At 41.1% G+C, this 23,852-nt stretch overlaps 1 protein-coding gene across 1 annotated transcript in view; it reads right to left on the bottom strand.

Annotated features, from left to right (window-relative positions):
- Positions 1-23,178, bottom strand: part of LOC110523996 (potassium/sodium hyperpolarization-activated cyclic nucleotide-gated channel 1-like) — a 183,742-nt gene extending 160,564 nt beyond the window's left edge. Inside the window, exon 1 of the mRNA XM_021603242.2 lies at positions 22,814-23,178. Within this exon, the coding sequence (XP_021458917.2) occupies positions 22,814-23,178 (365 nt within the window). The remainder of the gene's footprint in view (positions 1-22,813) is intronic.
- Between the last annotated feature and the right edge of the window lie 674 nt (positions 23,179-23,852).

Here is a 23,852-nt window from a genome sequence, read left to right as displayed (position 1 = left end):
GGACAATCTGACACTACTAATATTACAGGCTGTCTTTGTGAGTTCTCTGAGAGGTCTATGAGATATTTCTCTATCTACTGACACTTCAAATCGGTTACTCACATTGATCTGTTATGGCAGACAACCCAGATCTTGAAAAAAAGCTTAAATAGAACAATAGGCACAACAGAATCAGCTAGTCACCTACATAGTTTTTTGTCTTTGTGAGGCTGGGTATGTCCTGAGAGGCAGAAACTCTTCCCTGGGTTGTGTCCGGGGAGAAACATTTTCAAACAGAGTGATGCATGGAAGGTACTGTCCTAACTTTGTCCAATAAGAAAAGCTCCATTTTCATTTTCTGTTTTAACATGTTTTGGCTTCTACTATACACAAACCTGGTCCTGGTTGTGTCTGTATAAATGTGACTCTCCCCTATCTTGTCAGAGAAGTAAAAGTGATCCATGGGCCCCCAGCCGGCCGGGCTGGGGGAGTCTGTTCTTCAAGCAGTCACAAAATGTTCTGCTGGCCTACTGATAATGCTATTACATGGTACTAAAATAGATGCTTTCAAGAATGTCATGCTAAAAACTGTCCGGTGACACTGTCCTATCCGGTGAAGCTCGTCAATGTCGATGCTAGGCTAGTCTGGGGTTGTGTCCCAAATGGCAACCTATACATATCACAATCAAATTAGAAAATGTTAGCGATAATGATAACTGTGATAAATTACGATCAATCATTTTGGGGAGGTGCTAGAGCTGAGCGATATGGACATAAAGTTTTATCTCGATTAATGTAATTATTTTGCTAGATAACAACAAATGTAACGAAAAGGTGCCATATGCAGAAATTAATCCGCCATTTCCTGTTTGCAAAAATTCGAATAGTTTGCTTCATTTCAGTTTGTGACAAAACAAGCAATGCATGGTTTAGAGAATCATTGTGCCATCTAAACTGATGTGATTTTCAGCTGTTTGAAGCTGGTGTACAAAACCGAAAGTAAGACACAAAAACTAAAGTTAAGAACATTTAAAAAAGATCTACCACTTCTTAGACATGCTTTCAATGAGTTACTTTACATTAGTGGCAGAGGTCTTGAAGTAAGACAACTGAGATGGTAGCCTGTGATTAAAAAGTAAGCTATTTCATCTAACATATCCAGGAAATGCATGATTGATATTTTGATGTGCAACCTGTCAAAATAGGATTCAGAATTATGAAATGTATTTTTGTGCACATTGGCCTATAGGTTATACTATTTACCACCTGAGGAAGTGGGAACTCAAAACACTTATCTAGATCGCTAACTCTAAATATTATATTGTTGCTATATAGCCATGTAGGCTAATTGATTAATCTATCAGTAAATGTAGGCTAATGTCCTGCAAAAACATTCCAGCGCTAGTCCTGGCTGCTTGATTTATTCCCTGCAAATGGTGCGCTTGGCTCTGCGGGTGTATCAAAACCATATTAACTAGGCCTACAGCCTACTCCGGTTGTAAAGTGGTGCCATGAACTAAATATTATGAGGTGAGAGAAATACATTATTTACTCACAGAAAGCTGTGACTCTCCTCTCTGTAACTAGAATAACAGTAGTTGCTTTGAAAATTGTATTTTTCCCGCAATAGCATTTTGAGCAACTGTCAAGCTTACGCTTCTCAGAATGCATCTCTCCCTCCTCTGTGTGCACAGTTGAGAGAAGGAGTGAGAGTCAGCAGCCGACAGTGAAACAGAACATTGTATAGAAAAATTGCAAAAAATTACTGACGTAAGCAAAATCCTTCGGCAAGAGGATGGCAATGTCGGTGTCAGTAATTTCTGATTTATCGTCCCAGCTCTAGTGGACCATATAGGTTAGGGTGCCATTTGGGATGCACTCCTGGTTGGAGATGCACTCTGCAGGCTGTAATGGATCTGTTTAAATAAATGATGCAGAAGCCAGTGGTTGGGTCCTTCCCTTATAAATATCTGTGTCTGCACTTCAGCTAAACGGTCATCTCGCTTCTCTAATCTCATTCCATAGTAATGTTCTCACATTGAGCTTGTTTGAAGCACCACATCACTAACGTACAGTAGGAACCTGTCTGGGGCATTTCAAAATGTAAATTAGGCCAAATCACTTGGCAAATATGACTTGAAAAGACCCTTGTCATTATCAAGCTCAATATACTACATTTTGGACATTTTTGTGCCAGAAGTGCTAAAACTGGGGCTATATTATGTCTCTGCAGACAGATCATCTAAGCAAATTATGATTTTATTCCTAGCTATCAACATACTTCATGACAGAAGGCAGGTGCCAGTGCTGCATTTTCACATGTGGAATCAACCTGCACCACATGGCCTGTTAGCTGGTCTATAAACTCCAGAGAAAACAGGCATCCTGCCCTCCACAGATAGGCCTCATGCTGTATATCATAGCAGGATCATGTTATGTCTATGTACTCAACTCAGTCATATAAACAAACAAACAAACGGGGGCCATTTTGCATACGACAACTCGTTTCTCCCATTAGCCAGTCTGCCTATTAAGGCTGGTGCTGCTGCTGCACCAAACAGGATATACTGTAGGTATAATTAAGCAATACGGCCCGAGGAGGTGTGGAAATGGCCAATATACCATGGCTAAGTTCTTAGGCAAGGAGTGCTAGGACACAGCCCTTAGCCGTGGTATATTGCCCATATATCACAAACAGCCGAGGTGCCTTATTGCTATTATAAACTGGTTCCTCAATTAAAAGTTTTGAGATTATGCTGCGGGACTCGGAGGTAATTTGTGGTTTACTAGGTTACCCTGCATCACTGCTTCATTGCTCCAGACCAGCGCAAGGGGGAGTTAGAGCACTGATTATGCTTTTGGGTCTCAAGGTGCTAATGTGCATCGAACTGAATGAATGCTGTAAACGAATGGGAGATATAAACCAAATAGAGACTGATAATTGTGCACAACTTCAAAATTGAATGTCAATGAACTGAATGATGAGAATGAAGAAGGTGATTGAATTTAGAACAATAGTGTAAGAATTAACATTCCTCTGTCCTGCACGCACACCTTAAAAAAATGTACATATTTTTTATTTTTACTTGGACATAAGAAGCTGTAACTGGACTGTGGTAGCATACTATTTACTAAAACTGTTGTTACACTAAGTTTTCTATTCTAAGAGAAATTAAAATGTTAAATTATATTCCATGATAAGATAAGATAAGATACATGTGTTGACTGAATATAAGCAGCAAGTGATGTCTGCTAAATAATCAAGTTGATGGCGCAGTCATATAGCCTTGGCACCTACTGTACATAAAGCTGAGTGACTCACTCATTCATGGCTTTGGATCAAAAATAAACATGCATCAACATTTTTTATGACAGTCCGCCTCATGACCTCAAACTGCACCATTCTGTTTCCCCCTGTCGCCCACACACACTTTAAACATTTGGATAATAAAGCATTTAAAGAATATTGAAGATAGAAGCCACCTGTTAATGAGTTCCCAGAGCTGATCTGTTATCCAACGACTATTATCATTATTATTAACCTTGCATTATAATTAAATAAAAGCCTCTTACACATTCTGACAGACCAGATTTTCCCTAACGAAAAATGACATGAAAAGCGTACATTTGTAAATCATCCCAAACTCTAAAAGTAATTGGAAAGGTAGATACAAAAGGCACAGTAGTAATCAAGTGACATGGCCAGGAATATGTATACCTAGACCTATGAACACTTAAAAAACGGGAGTCAGGGTTAGTGCTTTGTGTATATTATTGGTTACCCTGACCTGGATGCCATGTATTACAGTCTCTAAAAGGGGAAAATATTACCAATGCGCAGCGTGGTAAGTGTCCATAATGTTTAATCAAACACAACAGAACACTGGAACAAAACAATAAACGTGAATAAACGAAACAGTCCCGTGTGGTAACAAACACTGACACGGAAGACAAACACCCACAACTCAATAGTGAAACCAGGCTACCCAAGTATGATTCTCAATCAGGGACAACGATTGACAGCTGCCTCTGATTGAGAACCATACTAGGCCGAACACAGAAATACCAAATTATAGAAAAAACGTAGACAACCCACCCAACTCACTCCCTGACCATACTAAAACAAAGGCATAACAAATTAACTAAGGTCAGAACGTGACAAATGAAACATGCCCCATAGATATTAATTTAGAAATCCTCCAATACTCTAAATGTAATTATTGGCGTAGATTCACGTCATTGGCAGATAGTCAGGCAGCATTGGCGGAGAGTCAGGCAGTGAATGACACGTTGAAGAGGGCGAGGAACGAGATGGAGTCACAATCCATCCCAGGCACACCTGTGAGCTCTGGAACTCCACCTCCTGTTTCTGGATTCTGCAAACAACGTGTCCTTGATGAAAATACCTGTCTATTTGTGGAAGAATTGCCCTGATTAACTCTTTAGTCATATCAGTTTACCTATTTGCTTATGGTTTTGCCTACACCTAGCGACCTGTTTAAATTATATGAGAAAAAAATATTACATTTTATTTGGAATGGCAAGCCAGACAATATTAAAAGGGCCTATTGTCTCACCCCATGTTCAAGAATGGCCTTTTCCCCTTTATTCAGATTACAACCACTCACTTTCGGTTATTTGAAAACAAAATAATCTCCAAAATATCGTAATTTTTTAAACAAAGACTTGAAAATGAGATTGTGAACTCTGGAAACAACGTTTCCTGCTTCTGGCAACCAGTTGCATCTCTAGGGGCGCTATTTCATTTTTGGATAAAAAACGTTCCCGTTTTAAGCGCGATATTTTGTCACGAAAAGATGCTCGACTACTTGACAGTTTTGGAAAGAAAACACTCTGAAGTTTCAGAATCTGCAAAGATTTTGTCTGTAAGTGCCCCAGAACTCATTCTACAGGCGAAACCAAGATGATACGTCAAACAGGAAATGAGCAGAATTTCTGAAGCTCTGTTTTCTAATGTCTCCTTATTTGGCTGTGAATGCGACAGGAATAAGCTTAGACCTTCTGCCGTTTCCCCAAGATGTCGGCAGCATTGTGACGTATTTGTAGGCATATCATTGGAAGATTGACCATAAGAGACTACATATTCCAAGTGTCCGCCTGGTGTCCTGCGTCGAAACTGGTGCGCAAAGCCAGGTGCAAGTATTTTTCCATTTGATTGAGAGGAGAAACCATGCTCCCACGAACGATATATCATCGAAGAGATATGTGAAAAACACCTTGAGGATTGATTCTAAACAACGTTTGCCATGTTTTCAGTCGATATTATGGAGTTAATTTGGAAAAAAGTTCGCGTTTTGAGGACTGAATTTTCGTTTTTTTTTGGTAGCCAAATGTGATGTACAAAACGGAGCTATTTCTAATACACAAAGAATCTTTTTGGAAAAACTGAGCATTTGCTATCTAACTGAGAGTCTCCTCATTGAAAATATCCGAAGTTCTTCAAAGGTAAATGATTTTATTTAAAGGCTTTTATGTTTTTGTTGAAATGTTGCGTGCTGGATGCTAACACTAATGCTAACGCTAAATGCTACGCTAGCTAGCTACTTTTACACAAATGATTGTTTTCCTATGGTTGAGAAGCATATTTTGAAAATCTGAGATGACAGTGTTGTTTACAAAAGGCTAAGCTTGAGAGATGGCATATTTATTTCATTTCATTTGCGATTTTCATGAATAGTTAACGTTGCGTTATGGTAATGAGCTTGAGTCTGTATTCACGATCCCGGATCCGGGATGTGGAGATCAGAAAGGTTAAGAGACAAGACTAACAAGGGAAATCCATTAACTAATAGTACAGGTAGATAAAAACAATACTACAGAGATACAAAATAATTTAGAGGAAAAACAAAAATAACTTGAGGAACTTATTCAAGAATGATCTAATGTAATCTATTACAAAAATAAAGCAAACTGGATGGAATATGGAGAAACAAATGAACAAATTCTTCCTGAATCTCCAATACAGGAACGCTAACAAAAATAATTTGCAGAAACTCGTCAGTGAAGACGGAGTCATCTATGATTCTCCGAATGATATACTAACTTATTTTGGATAGGGGGCAGCATTTTCACTTTTGGATGAAAAGCATGCCCAGGATAAACTGCCTCCTACTCAGTCCCAGTTGCTAACATATGCATATTATTAGTAGATTTAGAAGTTTCTAAAACGGTTTGAATGTTGTCTGTGAGTATAACAGAAACCATATGGCAGGCAAAAAACTGAAAAAGAATTCAAACAAAAAGTAAGAAATCTGAAGTTTGTAGGTTTTCAACTCAGCCCCTATCAAATACACTGTGGGATATGGGTCATTTTGCACTTCCTAAGGCTTCCACTAGATGTCAACCCTCTTTAGAACGTTGTTTCAGGCTTCTACTGTGAAGGGGGCCCGAATGAGAGGGGATTGAGTCAGAGGTCTGGCAGCAGCCTCGAGCTCAGTCATGCGCATTCACATGAGAGGTAGCTCTCGTTCCATTGCTTTTCTACAGACATTGGAATTCTCCCGTTGGAACATTATTGAACATTTATGACAAAAACATCCTAAAGATTGATTCTATTCATAGTTTGACAAGTTTCTACGACCTGTAATATTACTTTTTGAACTTTTTATCCGACGTTCGGCTGGGCCTGAACGCGCGTTTGGATTTGTTACCAAACGCCCTAACAAAAGAAGCTATTTGGACATAAATGATGAACTTTATCGAACAAATCAAACATTTATTGTGGAACTGGGATTCCTGGGAGTGCATTCTGATGAAGATCATCAAAGGTAGGTGAATATTTATAATGCTACTTCTGACAAATTTTGACTGCGCAACGTGGCGGATATTTATTTTGGCTGTTTTGGGCTTTGAGTGCCGTACTCAGGTTATGCTTTTTCCGTAAAGTTTTTTGAAATCTGACACAGCGGCTGCATTAAGGAGAAGTTTATCTATATTTCCATGTATAACACATGTATTTTCATCAACATTCATAATGAGTATTTCTGTAAATTGATGTGGCTCTCTGCAAAATCACTGCATGTTTTGGAACTACTGAACATAACACGCCAATGTAAAATGAGACTTTTGGATATAAATATGAACTTTATCGAACAAAACATACATGTATTGTGTAACATGAAGTCCTATGAGTGTCATCTGATGAAGATCATCAAAGGTTAGTGATTAATTTTATCTATATTTCTGCTTTTTGTGACTCCTCTCTTTGGCTGGAAAAATGGCTGTGTTTTTCTGTGACTTGATGGTGACCTAACATAATCGTTTGTGGTGCTTTCGCTGTAAAGCCTTTTTGAAATCAGACACTGTGGCTGGATTAATGAGAATGTTATCTTTAAAATGGTGTAAAATACTTGTATGCTTGAGGAATTTTAATTATGAGATTTTTGTTGTTTTGAATTTGGCGCCCTGCACTTTCACTGGCTGTTGGCGGGGTGGAGCGCTACCGTCCCGAATATCCCAGAGAGTTTAAAGCAAGGCCCCTGAACTCTCGCGTATTTTCTGCATTATGCAATGATATGGGCAGCGACCATGTAATGCTTTTACAACATACAGAAATGCAGTGGTTATCAAGGGGCAAAGAATTGACACCAATTGTTTAATTGAGGGACAAGCTTAAAGTTGAGCTTAAAGTTTTCTTTACTGACCATAATTTTCACTTGTCTGACCACTTGCATTATGATGAGTTTCTCACATGACTGGCCTATCTGGGTGATGTTTTTTCTCACCTGAATGATCTGAATCTAGGATTACAGGGACTCTCCGCAACTATATTCAATGTGCAGGACAACATTGAGGCTATGATTATGAAGTTGGAGCTCTTCTCTGTCTACATTAACAAGGACAACACACAGGTCTTTTCATCATTGCATGTTTTTTGTGTGCAAATGAACTCAGGCTTTTGGACAATGTCAAATGTGATATAGTGAAGCACCTGAGTGAGCTGGCTGCGCAATTATGCAGGTATTTTCCCAAAATGGACGACACAAACAACTGGATTCGTTATCCCTTTTATGCCCTGCCTCCAGTACACCTACCGATATCTGAACCAGAGAGCCTCATCGAAATTGCCCCTGGTTCACTCCAGACCTGACTGCCCTCGACCAGCACAAAAACATCCTGTAGTGCAGACTGCACTAACATCGAACAGTCCCCGCGATATGCAACTGTTCAGGGAAGTCAGGAACCAATACACACAGTCAGTCAGGAAAGCTAAAGCCAACTTCTTCAGGCAGAAGTTTGCATCTTGTAGCTCCAACTCCAAAAAGTTCTGGGACACTGTGAAGTCCATGGAGAACAAGAGCACCTCCTCCCAGCTGCCCACTGCACTGAGGCTAGGTAACACGGTCACCACCGATAAATCCATGATTATCGAAAACTTCAACAAGCATTTCTCAACGGCTGGCCATGCCTTCCGCCTGGCTACTCCAACCTCGTCCAACAGCCCCCCCCCCCGCAGCTACTCGCCCAAGCCTCTCCAGGTTCTCCTTTACCCAAATCCAGATAGCAGATGTTCTGAAAGAGCTGCAAAACCTGGACCCGTACAAATCAGCTGGGCTTGACAATCTGGACCCTCTATTCCTGAAACTATCCGCCGCCATTGTCGCAACCCCTATTACCAGCCTGTTCAACCTCTCTTTCATATCGTCTGAGATCCCCAAGGATTGGAAAGCTGCCGCAGTCATCCCCCTCTTCAAAGGGGGCGACACCCTGGACCCAAACTGTTACAGACCAATATCCATCCTGCCCTGCCTATCTAAGGTCTTCGAAAGCCAAGTCAACAAACAGATCACTGACCATCTTGAATCCCACCGTACCTTCTCCGCTGTGCAATCTGGTTTCCGAGCCGGTCACGGGTGTACCTCAGCCACGCTCAAGGTACTAAACGATATCATAACCGCCATCGATAAAAGACAGTACTGTGCAGCCGTCTTCATAGACCTTGCCAAGGCTTTCGACTCTGTCAATCACCGTATTCTTATCGGCAGACTCAGTAGCCTCGGTTTTTCGGATGACTGCCTTGCCTGGTTCACCAATTACTTTGCAGACAGAGTTCAGTGTGTCAAATCGGAGGGCATGCTGTCCGGTCCTCTGGCAGTCTCTATGGGGGTGCCACAGGGTTCAATTCTCGGGCCGACTCTTTTCTCTGTATATATCAATGATGTTTCTCATGCTGCGGGCGATTCCCTGATCCACCTCTACGCAGACGACACCATTCTATATACTTCCGGCCCGTCCTTGGACACTGTGCTATCTAACCTCCAAACGAGCTTCAATGCCATACAGCACTCCTTCCGTGGCCTCCAACTGCTCTTAAACGCTAGTAAAACCAAATGCATGCTTTTCAACCGTTCGCTGCCTGCACCCGCACGCCTGACCAGCATCACCACCCTGGATGGTTCCGACCTTGAATATGTGGACATCTATAAGTACCTAGGTGTCTGGCTAGACTCTAAACTCTCCTTCCAGACCCATATCAAACATCTCCAATCGAAAATCAAATCAAGAGTCGGCTTTCTATTCCGCAACAAAGCCTCCTTCACTCACGCCGCCAAACTTACCCTAATAAAACTGACTATCCTACCGATCCTCGACTTCGGCGATGTCATCTACAAAATTGCTTCCAACACTCTACTCAGCAAACTGGATGCAGTTTATCACAGTGCCATCCGTTTTGTCACTAAAGCACCTTATACCACCCACCACTGCGACTTGTATGCTCTAGTCGGCTGGCCCTCGCTACATATTCGTCGCCAGACCCACTGGCTCCAGGTCATCTACAAGTCCATGCTAGGTAAAGCTCCGCCTTATCTCAGTTCACTGGTTACGATGGCAACACCCATCCGTAGCACGCGCTCCAGCAGGTGTATCTCACTGATCATCCCTAAAGCCAACACCTCATTTGGCCGCCTTTCGTTCCAGTTCTCTGCTGCCTGTGATTGGAACGAATTGCAAAAATCGCTGAAGTTGGAGACTTTTATCTCCCTCACCAACTTCAAACATCTGCTATCTGAGCAGCTAACCGATCGCTGCAGCTGTACATAGTCTATTGGTAAATAGCCCACCCATTTTCACCTACCTCATCCCCATACTGTTTTTATTTATTTATTTTTCTGCTCTTTTGCACACCAATATCTCTATCTCTACCTTTACATAACCATCTGATAATTTATCACTCCAGTGTTAATCTGCATAATTGTAATTATTTGCCTACCTTCTCATGCCTTTTGCACACAATGTATATATAGACTCCCCTTTTTTCTACTGTGTTATTGACTTGTTAATTGTTTACTCCATGTGTAACTCTGTGTTGTCTGTTCACACTGCTATGCCTTATCTTGGCCAGGTCGCAGTTGCAAATGAGAACTTGTTCTCAACTAGCCTACCTGGTTAAATAAAGGTGACACACACACACACACACATACAAAGCACCCATGAATGGTGAGGTCTGTCATTCATGCATGGACTGTTGCTATATAGTCACATAGTTGCTCCTTGGTATTTCAATGCCAGAAAGGTGATAGCATCAACCAAATATGACTGCAACAACAAGGTTTTAAGCACATGGTGCTCATTTATGTATTTTCTATTTGTCGAAGCCTTATAAATTAACTAAATACAACAGTCAAATACAGTAGTTGTTTTCAATAATAAAAACCCATGGAAACCCATTTACAGTGATATTAGGAAGTCCATCCGATGAAATTTCAAAATTGTGTAACAGCCATGGTGCTACAACCTAAAAGGGTTATTCGGCTTTCCCCATCGGAGAACCCTTTGAAGAACACTTTGTGGTTCCATGTTGAACCCTTTCTGTATACATCTGACCCTTCTTTGGACAATGTGTTAACTAGCCTCTACATGAGCTTCAATGCCATAAAACAATCCTTCCGTGGCCTCCAACTGCTCTTAAACGCTAGTAAAACCAAATGCATGCTTTTCAACAGTTCGCTGCCCGCACCCACCCAGCCGACTAGCATCACTACTCTGGACGGTTCTGACTTAGAATATGTGGACAACTACAAATACCTAGGTGTCTTGCTAGACTGTAAACTCTCCTTCCGGACTCATATTAAACATCTCCAATCCAAAATTAAATCTAGAATAGGCTTCCCATTTCGCAACAAAGCCTCCTTCACTCACGCCGCCAAACATACCCTCGTAAAACTGACTATCCTACCGATCCTCGACTTCGGCGATGTAATTTACAAAATAGCATCCAATACTCTAAAATGGATACAGTCAATCACAGTGCCATCCGTTTTGTCACCAAAGCCCCTTATACCACCCACCACTGCAACCGGTATGCTCTAATTGGTTGGCCCTCGCTACATATTCGTCGGCAGACCCACTGGCTCCAGGCCATCTATAAGTCTATGCTAGGTAAAGCTCCGCCTTATCTCAGCTCACTGGTCATGATAACAACACCCACCCGTAGCACGAACTCCAGCAGGTATATCTCACTGGTCATCCCCAAAGCCAACACCTCCTTTGACCGCCTTTCCTTACAGTTCTCTGCTGCCAATGACTGGAACAAATTGCAAAAATTGCTGAAGCTGGAGACTTACAGTGCCTTGCGAAAGTATTCGGCCCCCTTGAACTTTGCGACCTTTTGCCACATTTCAGGCTTCAAACATAAAGATATAAAACTGTATTTTTTTGTGAAGAATCAACACCAAGTGGGACACAATCATGAAGTGGAACGACATTTATTGGATATTTCAAACTTTTTTAACAAATCAAAAACTGAAAAATTGGGCGTGCAAAATTATTCAGCCCCCTTAAGTTAATACTTTGTATTTGTAGCCACCTTTTGCTGCGATTACAGCTGTAAGTCGCTTGGGGTATATCTCTATCAGTTTTGCACATCGGGAGACTGACATTTTTTCCCATTCCTCCTTGCAAAACAGCTCGAGCTCAGTGAGGTTGGATGGAGAGCATTTGTGAACAGCAGTTTTCAGTTCTTTCCACAGATTCTCGATTGGATTCAGGTCTGGACTTTGACTTGGCCATTCTAACACCTGGATATGTTTATTTTTGAACCATTCCATTGTAGATTTTGCTTTATGTTTTGGATCATTGTCTTGTTGGAAGACAAATCTCCGTCCCAGTCTCAGGTCTTTTGCAGACTCCATCAGCTTTTCTTCCAGAATGGTCCTGTATTTGGCTCCATCCATCTTCCCATCAATTTTAACCATCTTCCCTGTCCCTGCTGAAGAAAAGCAGGCCCAAACCATGATGCTGCCACCACCATGTTTGACAGTGGGGATGGTGTGTTCAGCTGTGTTGCTTTTACGCCAAACATAACGTTTTGCATTGTTGCCAAAAAGTTCAATTTTGGTTCCATCTGACCAGAGCACCTTCTTCCACATGTTTGGTGTGTCTCCCAGGTGGCTTGTGGCAAACTTTAAACAACACTTTTTATGGATATCTTTAAGAAATGGCTTTCTTCTTGCCACTCTTCCATAAAGGCCAGATTTGTGCATTATACGACTGATTGTTGTCCTATGGACAGACTCTCCCACCTCAGCTGTAGATCTCTGCAGTTCATCCAGAGTGATCATGGGCCTCTTGGCTGCATCTCTGATCAGTCTTCTCCTTGTATGAGCTGAAAGTTTAGAGGGACGGCCAGGTCTTGGTAGATTTGCAGTGGTCTGATACTCCTTCCATTTCAATATTATCGCTTGCACAGTGCTCCTTGGGATGTTTAAAGCTTGGGAAATCTTTTTGTATCCAAATCCGGCTTTAATTCTTCTTCACAACAGTATCTCGGACCTGCCTGGTGTGTTCCTTGTTCTTCATGATGCTCTCTGCGCTTTTAACGGACCTCTGAGACTATCACAGTGCAGGTGCATTTATACGGAGACTTGATTACACACAGGTGGATTGTATTTATCATCATTAGTCATTTAGGTCAACATTGGATCATTCAGAGATCCTCACTGAACTTCTGGAGAGAGTTTGCTGCACTGAAAGTAAAGGGGCTGAATAATTTTGCACGCCCAATTTTTCAGTTTTTGATTTGTTAAAGTTTGAAATATCCAATAAATGTCCACTTCATGATTGTGTCCCACTTGTTGTTGATTCTTCACAAAAAAATACTGTTTTATATCTTTATGTTTGAAGCCTGAAATGTGGCAAAAGATCGCAATGTTCAAGTGGGCCGAATACTTTCGCAAGGCACTGTATTTTTCCCTTACTAACTTTAAACATCAGCTATCTGAGCAGCTAACCGATCGCTGCAGCTGTACATAGCCCATCTGTAAATATCCCACTCAACCTAACTACCTCATCCCCATATTGTTTTTATTTACTTTTCTGCTCTTTTGCACACCAGTATTTGTACTTGCACATCACCACCTGCTCATCTATCACTCCAGTGTTAATTTGCTAAATTGTAATTAATTTGCTACTATGGCCTATGTATTACCTTACCTCCTCACGCCATTTGCACACACTCTATATAGACCTTATTTTTTTCTATTGTGTTATTGACTGTACGCTTGTGTATTCCATGTGTAATTCTGTGTTGTTTGTGTCACACTGCTTTGCTTTATCTTGGCCAGGTCGCAATTGTAAATGAGAACTTGTTCTCAACTAGCTCTGTTCCATCTGTTTCAGGTAGAACCATTTTGGCTTCTATCTAAAACCCTTTCCACATAGGGTTTTACATGGAACCCAAAAGAGTACCTAGAACCAAAAAGGGTTCTCCTATGGGGACAGCCAAAGAACCCCTTTGGAACCCGTTTTCTAAGAGTGTACAGTAATTATGGGACCACAGCAGAGAAGTTGAATATCAACAAAGACAAATCCCTGAAACTTTGAAGCATCTTGTCACGCCCTGACCATAGAGAGCTTTTTATTCTCTATGTTGGTTAGGTCGGTGTGTGACTAGGGTGGGTCATCTAGGTAATTGTATTTCTATGTTGGCCTGGTATGGTTCCCAATCAGAGGCAGCTGTTTATTGTTGTCTCTGATTGGGGATCATATTTAGGCAGCCATTTCCCCTTTGTGCTTTGTGGGATCTTGACTATGTATAGTGGCCTGTGAGCACTATTGTAGCTTTACGTTTCGTTTTGCGATTTATTGTTTTCTTTGAGTTTCACTTCAAAATAAAGAGGATGGAACCATACCACGCTGCATCTTGGTCCACTCATTATAACGATCGTGACACATCTACAGAAAGGAGGATTTGAGCCAAACAACAAGAGCACCTTGCATGTCCAAACCAGCAGCACTCGCTGCAGCATGAAGCAAAGCCAGTTATACAACAGCCTTAGAGTTATGTACTGAGGCCAGAATACAGCAAAGGTGAAGAACAGCCATACAGAACAAGTCTGTGCTGTGGAAATCATTTTATGGCCCTGGATGTAACATAAAATAAATGGTTCTTAGAATGTGGCCAAAGAACCAAAATATGATTTAGGTTATAGAACCACAAACCTCCTTTATTTTAAACAGCATAGCCAGGTATAGAATAGGTATAGAATAGCCAGCTATACAGAGTAGGCCTACAGGATTGGTGTAGAATAGCCATACAATTCTATGGGACCAGGAAGGAAGAGCCAGCCAGCCAGCTCTGCTCTAGCATGGTAATTGTAATCTCTCTTTACATTGGCACAGGGACAAGATAACACATCACTCTCTGTGATGCAGAGCCCAATGGAAGGTATCATGAACGAGGCCATAAAGTGAACTGCTGAACCCCTTTCCTGTGACGAGGGAGGTGAGCCTTTGTGGATATTGAAACAGGGATTCAAGGTGTCCATTCAATCATCTTGGTGGAAAACAATATTGGTATAAAATTAGATGGTTATTATACATGAATAAAACATTTGTGACTTGCTTCAGCTCATTAGAAGTATGTTTGTGGCATCTAGCTTGAACGGTTCAAGAGTTACTGTTTGTGGGTTATTTCATGCTAAATTTTACAAATGTATATAGTTACTTTTCATCGCTCTAAACTCCAACAAACAGCTGTAACTTTTGATTGGAAGAAGATAATTATCTTCTGATTCCAGATTTGAACAGTAGAAACGTAGACCGAGATGTCATACCCTCTATGTTTATATCTAAAGTGCTGCAAAAGTTGTCAAAATTTCAGTTGTTTGGAAAAGGTTGGGAAAAATGTGTTGAAGTGGTTAAAAGACCTGCATCATTTGGATCAGAGGAAGAGTTCATACACTAAGTTTTTGTCTAAGTTGTTGGGAAAATGGTCAAAGTAGCTGATTTGTGTCAAAGTTACATTGTTCACAGTGAATAGAATAGAATGTTGGGAGTGATGAAGTAACAATAGGACATTTAGAATGCTGAAGCAATCCCATGAAAGTAGATGGAGGACAAAAAGAAGGTCAAAAAGCTTAATAATTTAAAAAGTTTAAAATATATAAAACACTTGTATGTAAGAAATTTAATCCAGGCCTGTCTACACATTTTAACGTTTGAACAGCATTTCTAGCTTAAACGGTGTAAGAGCAGTATGTCAAATATTTAAAGTGGAACTGACAGCATTTTAGCAACATTAAATCTTATTCAAATCTGTTCATGTACACCCCCAGGAAGAACATGACACTTAAAAAATAAAAAATTGACATGCAAGCACTTAGATATGGTCATTTTCAAATGTTTATAAATTCTTACGTATATTAAGGCAATTGTGAATATTTTGTAGCAATATAGAGTGAAAAAGCTGCCGAGCGATAGGACAATTAATAGACACTGCAGGAAATAAAACGTCAAAAAAGAGTTTGTCTTGTCCGCGAACAGAGTCTACGCAGAACGTTGCACCATAGCCAACTAGAGCTCCAGTAGGCCTTTATGCAAACCAGCCATTTTCCACACAAGCCTGCCATCATTCACTTTGAACAGGACTGTATCTTTACAGGCAATCACAATTCAGATCATTTGAATGTGTTCGCCAAAAGCCACAAAATACATCTAAATGGATTTCTGCAAATCTGTCAATACCATGGGAGTCCTCTTACATTTGGGAAGTTTACAGTCCTGTTGATCAAACAACCACAAAAAGGTGGGCTCTCTCTCCCTCAGTTATGCACGTCGACAAGATCAAAAACTAATGCTATCCAGAGCAAGATGAGCTAAAATCTAACAAATTAATATTATATAAACTCTCTGAAACTTTTTTCAGCTAGTTGGCCGTCAAAATTACACTGATATACGACGGGGTATTGTAACCTACTCGTCCTTCTGCAGCTTGCCTGCAACCAAGCTAACTGGCTAAAGACAGCTAGCTTACTAGCTAGCTACTTCCAGACAAAAATGAGAGACCATTTTACTTACCCTAGCAGAGCTGGTTAGCTAGACTGTTTACATGATATCTAAAGTGTTTGTGACTATTACTTTTTTGCCTACGTTTACTGACACCAGTCATAATCAGCCGGTGTTGCGCGTTCTTAAATGTATCAGTTATTTGATGCTCAGGAACACTCAGACAAGAGTGCTGTAAAATCGGAGTAGTTAGCCAGAGTGAATTTGCCAACACAAGAGATGCTAACTGGATAACAGCCGTTCAAGTTTTCCTAGCTAAATAAATGACACCTGCATCTCTAGCTGTGTATAGCCACCGAAAAACGACATGACATCCTCCTAGCAGCTGGCTAGCTAGCAAACATTAGGATCTGTGTTTTTAGCTTGCTACATAAATATACTGAAGAAAAATAGAAACGCAACAGGCAACCATTTCAAATATTTGAAATTGGACTGAGATACAGTTCAAATAAGGAAATCAGTCATTTTAAATAAATTCATTAGGCCCTAATCTATGGATTTCATATGACTGGGCAAGGGCACAGCCATGGGTGGGCCTGGGAGGGCAAAGGGTAGCCAGGCCCAGCCAATCAGAATGAGTTTTCCCCACAAAAAGGCTTTATTTCAGACAGAAATAAAGCCACCTCCAACGTTGTTTTAGAGAATTTAGCATCCAAGCCGGATGTGGAGGTCCTGAGCTGGTGTGGTTACAGGTGGTTTGCGATTGTGAGGCCGGTTGGACGTACTGCCAAATTCTCTAAAACAACATTGGAGGTGGCTTATGGTAGAAAAATTGACATTCAATTATCTGGCAACAGCTCTGGTGGACATCCCTGCAGTCAGCATGTCAAGAAATACTCACTAACAGGGATGTCAACAAATTTGTGCACAAAATTTGAGAGAAATAAGCTTTTTGTGCATATGGAAAATTCATGGGATATTTTCTTTCAGCTCATGAAACATGGGACCAACACTTTCCATGTTGCGTTTTTATTTTTGTTCAGTATATATAAGCTATCCTATTAGCCACGTGATGACTGACTTGTGCCCTTGTTAGTTTGATTGTATTGACATTCCCAGCCTTAATTACAATCATCAGTTTTTGTTAAAATATTGCATCCCGAATGGAGGCAGCAAACAATGTACCAGGCCAGCTGTGATTTACAACCTGATAGCAATATTTTTTGGACTACCAAGAAATTTATTGGTGAATTATATGAATCATGCACTGAACTGCATCCATCTATTCTGCCAACATTTCCTTAGTGTGCGTCAAGGAATGTTGAGTCAAATAGAACCTATTTGTAAAACCACATAAAGTTGGTTTTGAGGTATAAACTGGATATTTGATATGTTTGACTGATATGACTTTGTTTGTTTCATATCTGCAAAGTAGTTCAAACACTGTCAGTTTCACTTTAAAGCAGGGACTATTGCTTTGCAAGCCCCACTAACAAGGTCTAACAGTTTTTAAAAATTATACATTTACAGACTGGATCTTTTAAATGATTTAAAATGATCCTAGTGATGAGGCAGTTTAGTTATCTATGTAACAGTCATTAATAAGCAGTCATCCAGATATGCCTTGTGTATATTATCACAGAAAGGTTGATCACATACTTGTTTTGGGGTCTACTATAGCCTAAATTAAGCTCATGTAGTAGTTCTAATACTGGCACACCTTCGTTCTATTGACAGACATTCTAGATGCACTGTCACCACTCCCATATTTGCAATGCAGGCAATGTGTTTATCTCCCAAACTAATCCATAAAGTTTTATACATACAATATCTATGAGAAGTGAAATGTATCCTAAACCAGTGGACACTGTTTGTTTAAGAATAATAATAGATAGCATTGTGTGTGTAGTAGTAGGCTAGCAGAGACTATCTCCAGAATCCACAGCGCAGAGTAGCACTTCAGCACCATGGATAGTGACGAGCTAAAATCAAGTCAATACTTTAGATTATTATAACAGGGAAGGAAAGTCACCTCACCATCCATTAAACTCTATCAGGGGACACCGGTGAACTAAAACGTAGCATATTGGGTATGGACACTTTTTTGGGGACCAGACGTCATACCGGTGTATTTACATGTGAAACACTCTCATTTCGATACAGCTATAACAAGAAGTGACTTCCATAGCAGGCTAGAGTGCCTTATGCTGCAGGTTAGAACAAATAACATAGCAGGTTAGGAGATTGAGATTAACACCCCGGCCATCCTACAATCTAAGCAAGATGCCCTTAATCTCACACAAATCATCAAGGACCTGTCACGGTTTTCTTCCTGGGAAGTAGAGGAGGACCAAAATGCAGCGCGATAGTTGTCCATGGTTTTTTAATTAGAAAACTGAACATGACCACATAACCAAAACAACAACGTGAAAACCCGAAAACAATCCCATGTGGCACAAACACAGGAAACAACCACCCACAAAACCCAACACAAAACAGGCTACCTAAATATGGTTCCCAATCAGAGACAATGACTAACACCTGCCTCTGATTGAGAACCATATCAGGCCAGGCATAGAAATAGACAAACTAGACACACAACATAGAATGCCCACTCAGATCACACCCTGACCAAACAAAACATAGAAACATACAAAGCAAACTATGGTCAGGGTGTGACAGGAACCTACCAGGTACAACCCTAAATCCGTAACCAAGGGCACTCTCTTAGATATCATCCTGACCAACCTGCCCTCTAAATACACCACTACTGTCTTCAACCAGGATCTCAGTGATCACTGCCTCTTTGCCTGAGTGGGTACTGGGTCCGCGGTCAAACAACCACCCAACATCACTGTCAAACGCTCCCTAAAATGCATCAGTGAGCAGGCCTTTCTAACCGACCTGGCCCGGTTATCCTGGAAGGATATTGACCTCATCCCGTCAGTAGAGGATGCCTAGTTTCTCATCAAAAATGATTTCCACTCCATCTTAAATAAGCATGCCCATTTCAAAAATGTAGAACTAAGAACAGATATAGCCCTCGGTTAACCCCAAACGTGACTGCCCTTGACCAGCACAAAAACATCCTGTGATGTTCTGCATTAGCATCGAATAGGCCCCGTGATATGCAACTTTTCAGGGAAGTAAGGAACCAATGTACTCAGTCAGTTAGGAAAGCTAAGGCTAGATTGTTCAAGCAGAAATTTGCTTCCTGTAGCACTAATTCCAAAAAGTTTTGGGACACTGTAAAGTCCATGGAGAATAAGAGCACCTCCTCCTAGCTGCCCACTCCACTGAGGCTAGGAAACACTGTCACCACCAATAAATCTACGATAATTTCAATAAGCATTTTTCCACGGCTGGCCATGCTTTCCACCTGGCTACCCCTACCCTGGCCAACATCTCAGTAACCCCTGCAGAACCCCCCCCCCCCCCTGCTTCTCCTTCACCCAAATCCAGATAGCTGATGTTCTGAAAGAACTGCAAAATCTGGATCCCTACAAATCAGCTGTGCTAGACAACCTGGACCCACTCTTTCTAAAATTATCGGCCAAAATTGTTGCAACACCTATTACTAGCCTATTCATCCGCTCTTTCGTATCATCTGAGATCCCCAATGAATGGAAAACTGCCGCGGTCATCCACCTCTTCAAAGGGGGCGACGCTCTAGACCCAAACTGTTATAGACCTATATCCATCCTGCCCTGTCTTTCTAAAATCTTCGAAAGACAAGATAATAAACAGATCACCCACCATTTCGAATCCCACCGTACCTTCTCAGCTATGCAATCTGGTTTCCGTGCTAGTTATGGATGCACCTCAGCCATGCTCAAGGTCCTAAACGATATCATAACCACCATCGATAAAATACAGTACTGTGCAGGTGTCTTCATCGACCTGGCCAAGACTTTCGACTCTGTCAATCACCGTATTCTTATTGGCAGACTCAATAGCCTTGGCTTCTCAAATGACTGCCTCGCCTGATTCACCAACTACTTCTCAGACTGAGTTCAGTATGTCAAATCTGAGGGCCTGTTGTCCGGACCTCTGGCAGTCTCTATGGTGGTGCCACAGGGTTCAATTCTCGGGCAGACTATTTTCTCTGTATATATCAATGATGTCGCTCTTGCTGTTGGTTATTCTCTGATCCACCTCTACGCAGACGACACCATTCTGTATACATCTGGCCCTTCTTTGGACACTGTGCTAACAAACCTCCAAACGAGCTTCGCCATAAGACACTCCTTCCGTGGCCTCCAAATGCTTTTAAATGCTAGTAAAACTAAGTGCATGCTCTTCAACCGATTGCTGCCCTCATCCTCCCACCCGACTAGCATCATTACTCTGGACTGTTCTGACTTAGAATATGCGGATAACTACAAATACCTAGGTGTCTGGTTAGACTGTAAATTCTCCTTCCAGACTCACATTAAGCATCTCCAATCGAAAATTAAATCTAGACTCGGCTTTCCAATTCGCAACAAAACCTCCTTCAGTCATGCCGCCAAACTTAACCTCGTAAAACTGACTATCCTACCGAACCTTGACATTGGCGATGTCATTTACAAAATTGCCCCAACACTCTACTCAGCACCATCCGTTTTGTCACCAAAGCCCCATATACTACCTACCACTGCGACCTGTATGCTCTCATTGGCTGGCCCTCACTACATATTCGTCGCCAACCCCACTAGCTCCAGGTCATCTATAAGTCTTTGCTAGGTAAAGCCCCGTATTATCTCAGTTCACTGCTCACTATAGCAACACCCACCTGTAGCATGCGCTCCTCCAGGTATATTGCACTGGTCATCACCAAAGCCAACACTTCCTTTGGCTGCTTTCCCTTCCAGTTCTCTGCTGCCAATGACTGGAACAAACTGCAAAATCTCTGAAGCTTGAGTCTTATATCTCCCTCTTTAACTTTAAGCATCAGCTATCTGAGCAGCTTCCCGATCACTGTACCTGTACACAGCCAATCTGTAAATAACACACCCAACTACCTCATACCCATATTATTACTTACCCTCTTGCTCTTTTGCACCCAAGTATCTCTACTTGCGCATCATCATCTGCACATCTATCACTCCAGTATTAATGCTAAATTGTAATTATTTTTATCCTCTAGGGCCTATTTATTGCCTACATCCCTACTCTTCTACATTTGCACACACTGTACATAGATTTTTCTATTTTTATTTTGTTTTGTATTATTGACTGTATGTTTGTGTATTTGTAACTCTTTGTTGTTGTTTTTGTCACACTGCTTTGCTTTATCTTGGCCAGGTCGCAGTTGTAAATGAAAACTTGTTCTCAACTGGCCTACCTGGTTAAATAAAGGTGAAAAAAAAAAACTGTAGTCTAGACAGCGTGTAGATTCATCCATATTCAAATGTCACTGCAATGTTTATACAACACACAATACAAATCTGGGGTGTTACTGAACAGATGAGGCAGGTTATGAATGCTTCCATTTGATGAGATTATGTTTGAGAATACTGTGTATAATTTTAATTTGTCAGGAGATGTGATCATTATTTAATTCTCCCAAACAAATATTCCACTGACTGACAGTCACCCAAATAATAATCTCATTCTGTCATTTCTGTCAATGCGCAATATTAGGTCGTGTCTATGCAGTCAACGAAATGTCAGAGAGACACTGGGCGTGAGGATGACACTTTAAATAATACAAATATGTAGTGCGCAATGCCTACACAAGCCCATTAACCACTTATCTCAAACTCTATCCAATTGAATTTAAAAAAACAAAGCAAGCAATTAAGTGTATCATAAGAGGAACTTGTTGTAATAGGTTAATATATCCCTAAAAACAAATATACATATTCCATCGCATTATTTCTGCGCAGTTCAACGTGGATTTATGTTTGATGGATGGGTATGGCACGCCAAAGCTTTGTGCATTTGAAATATCTGTCCATTATTCACGGTTTTGCAGGCGAGATCCCTTTAACTGTTTAAATGCCTGGTGTTTGAATTCATCCCTTCCCTTGTATTCTCTTTTTATTTTATGCGGACGACCAATGTTTAATTATTTATCTATTCTCTCTCCCTATTCTCTGTTGTCGTTTCTCGCTAGAATTTACCGCATATGTCTATTTTCCATCCCGAGGCCATCCTCACTTATCCCGACGGATCCTCGTCGTCGTTTCATCATTGTAGGATGGGCTATGTTTACATGTTCTCACCTTACTTTCATGGCTTATTATAGATCCGCATATGCAGCAATAAAAACTACTGTTATGTGGAATACAATTCGTATTTGTGTATTCAACTCGTGACATTCACCATCCTCTTTCCAAGGACATATCATGGACTCATGTATTTCTGTCTTCCATATTAGAATAATGATAATTGCCGCAATGGAAAATATGAATACAATCACAATTTGATAGGTAAAACAATCTATAATTGACTCAAGAACGAAGCAAGATTAGACAACACATTTGACGAGGCGTAACCTACGCGCACTGATGAGGTGCGGTGTCTCATGTGGTGTCTTGTGGACCCGGCTGTGTGGATGAATGGTAATAAAAAAAAGATCAGAAGGTGACTTTCCACTCCTTACCTAAAATCGCTATAGGGGTGAATGATCCAGTATCCCGCAGTTTTGACCCTTTCTTGCTCTTTCTCAACGGCTTTCTGACTGCCGAACATTCGCAGGGAGAACTTATTGACGCCAGGCTGCATCATCGCTCCAAATTGCCTCTGCATAAAGCCGTGTCGGTTCCCGGACCCGTCTAGATCGTCGAACCCGACCAAGGCTTCCTCCTGGTCACCCTTGAAGCCCACCGAGTTCGGGTGGTCCCCTGATTTCATGCTCTGGCTCCCCATATTCTTCTTCTGTATCGAGTCTTGACTCTGAAATATATTATTCCCATCTGCTTTTTCCACTTCTTTTTTGCTGGAAAACGAATTCGATTTTTCTTCCATGATTTTCAATAAAACGTACTGTCTCCTGGCTGGGAAGACAAGCTACGCGCAAAACTCAAAAGGACTCGCTGTAAACTCCCGTGTTTCATTTGATGTCATTCAACTGCTCGGCTCCACTGCCTCCTTTGGGAATGATGCAAACTGAGACAGACTTCTGTTGAACCTGACAGATCAGGTTTCCTGGATTACCGCCATCTACTGACTGAACCGATTTAGAGTTCAACTCTCTCTTGCTCGCGTAGCATTGCGGTTTAACGGGGACATTGTTGGCGCTTGACCACTTCATTTCCATAATGTGACTGATCATGGGCATTTCTAGGATTTGAAGACATTCAGGGCTTAACCCAAAGACAGTAGGGGGGTCCTGGGGGCATTTTCCTTCGGAAGGAATTTCAGCAGCTAAATGCATGAATTTGGTGCACTTTGATATAAACAGTGGGAGATTAGAATTTTTCAGTTAACTTGCACCTTCCCACCTGCCACAGCAGACACCACCAGTACTCAATTACAGTTGCTAGCATGGGTCTCTACTCTGGAACACATACAGTACCAGTCAAAAGTTTGGACACACCTTCTCATTCAAGGGGTTTTCTTTATTTTTACTAAGTTCTACAATGTAGAATAATAGAGAAGACATCAAATCTATGTAATAACACATATGGAATCATGTAGTA

This window comes from Oncorhynchus mykiss, chromosome 5, assembly GCF_013265735.2.
Source record: "Oncorhynchus mykiss isolate Arlee chromosome 5, USDA_OmykA_1.1, whole genome shotgun sequence".
NCBI lineage: Eukaryota > Metazoa > Chordata > Actinopteri > Salmoniformes > Salmonidae > Oncorhynchus > Oncorhynchus mykiss.
Note: the sequence above shows the minus strand (reverse complement) of the source record. Positions and strands in the feature narration are given on the sequence as shown.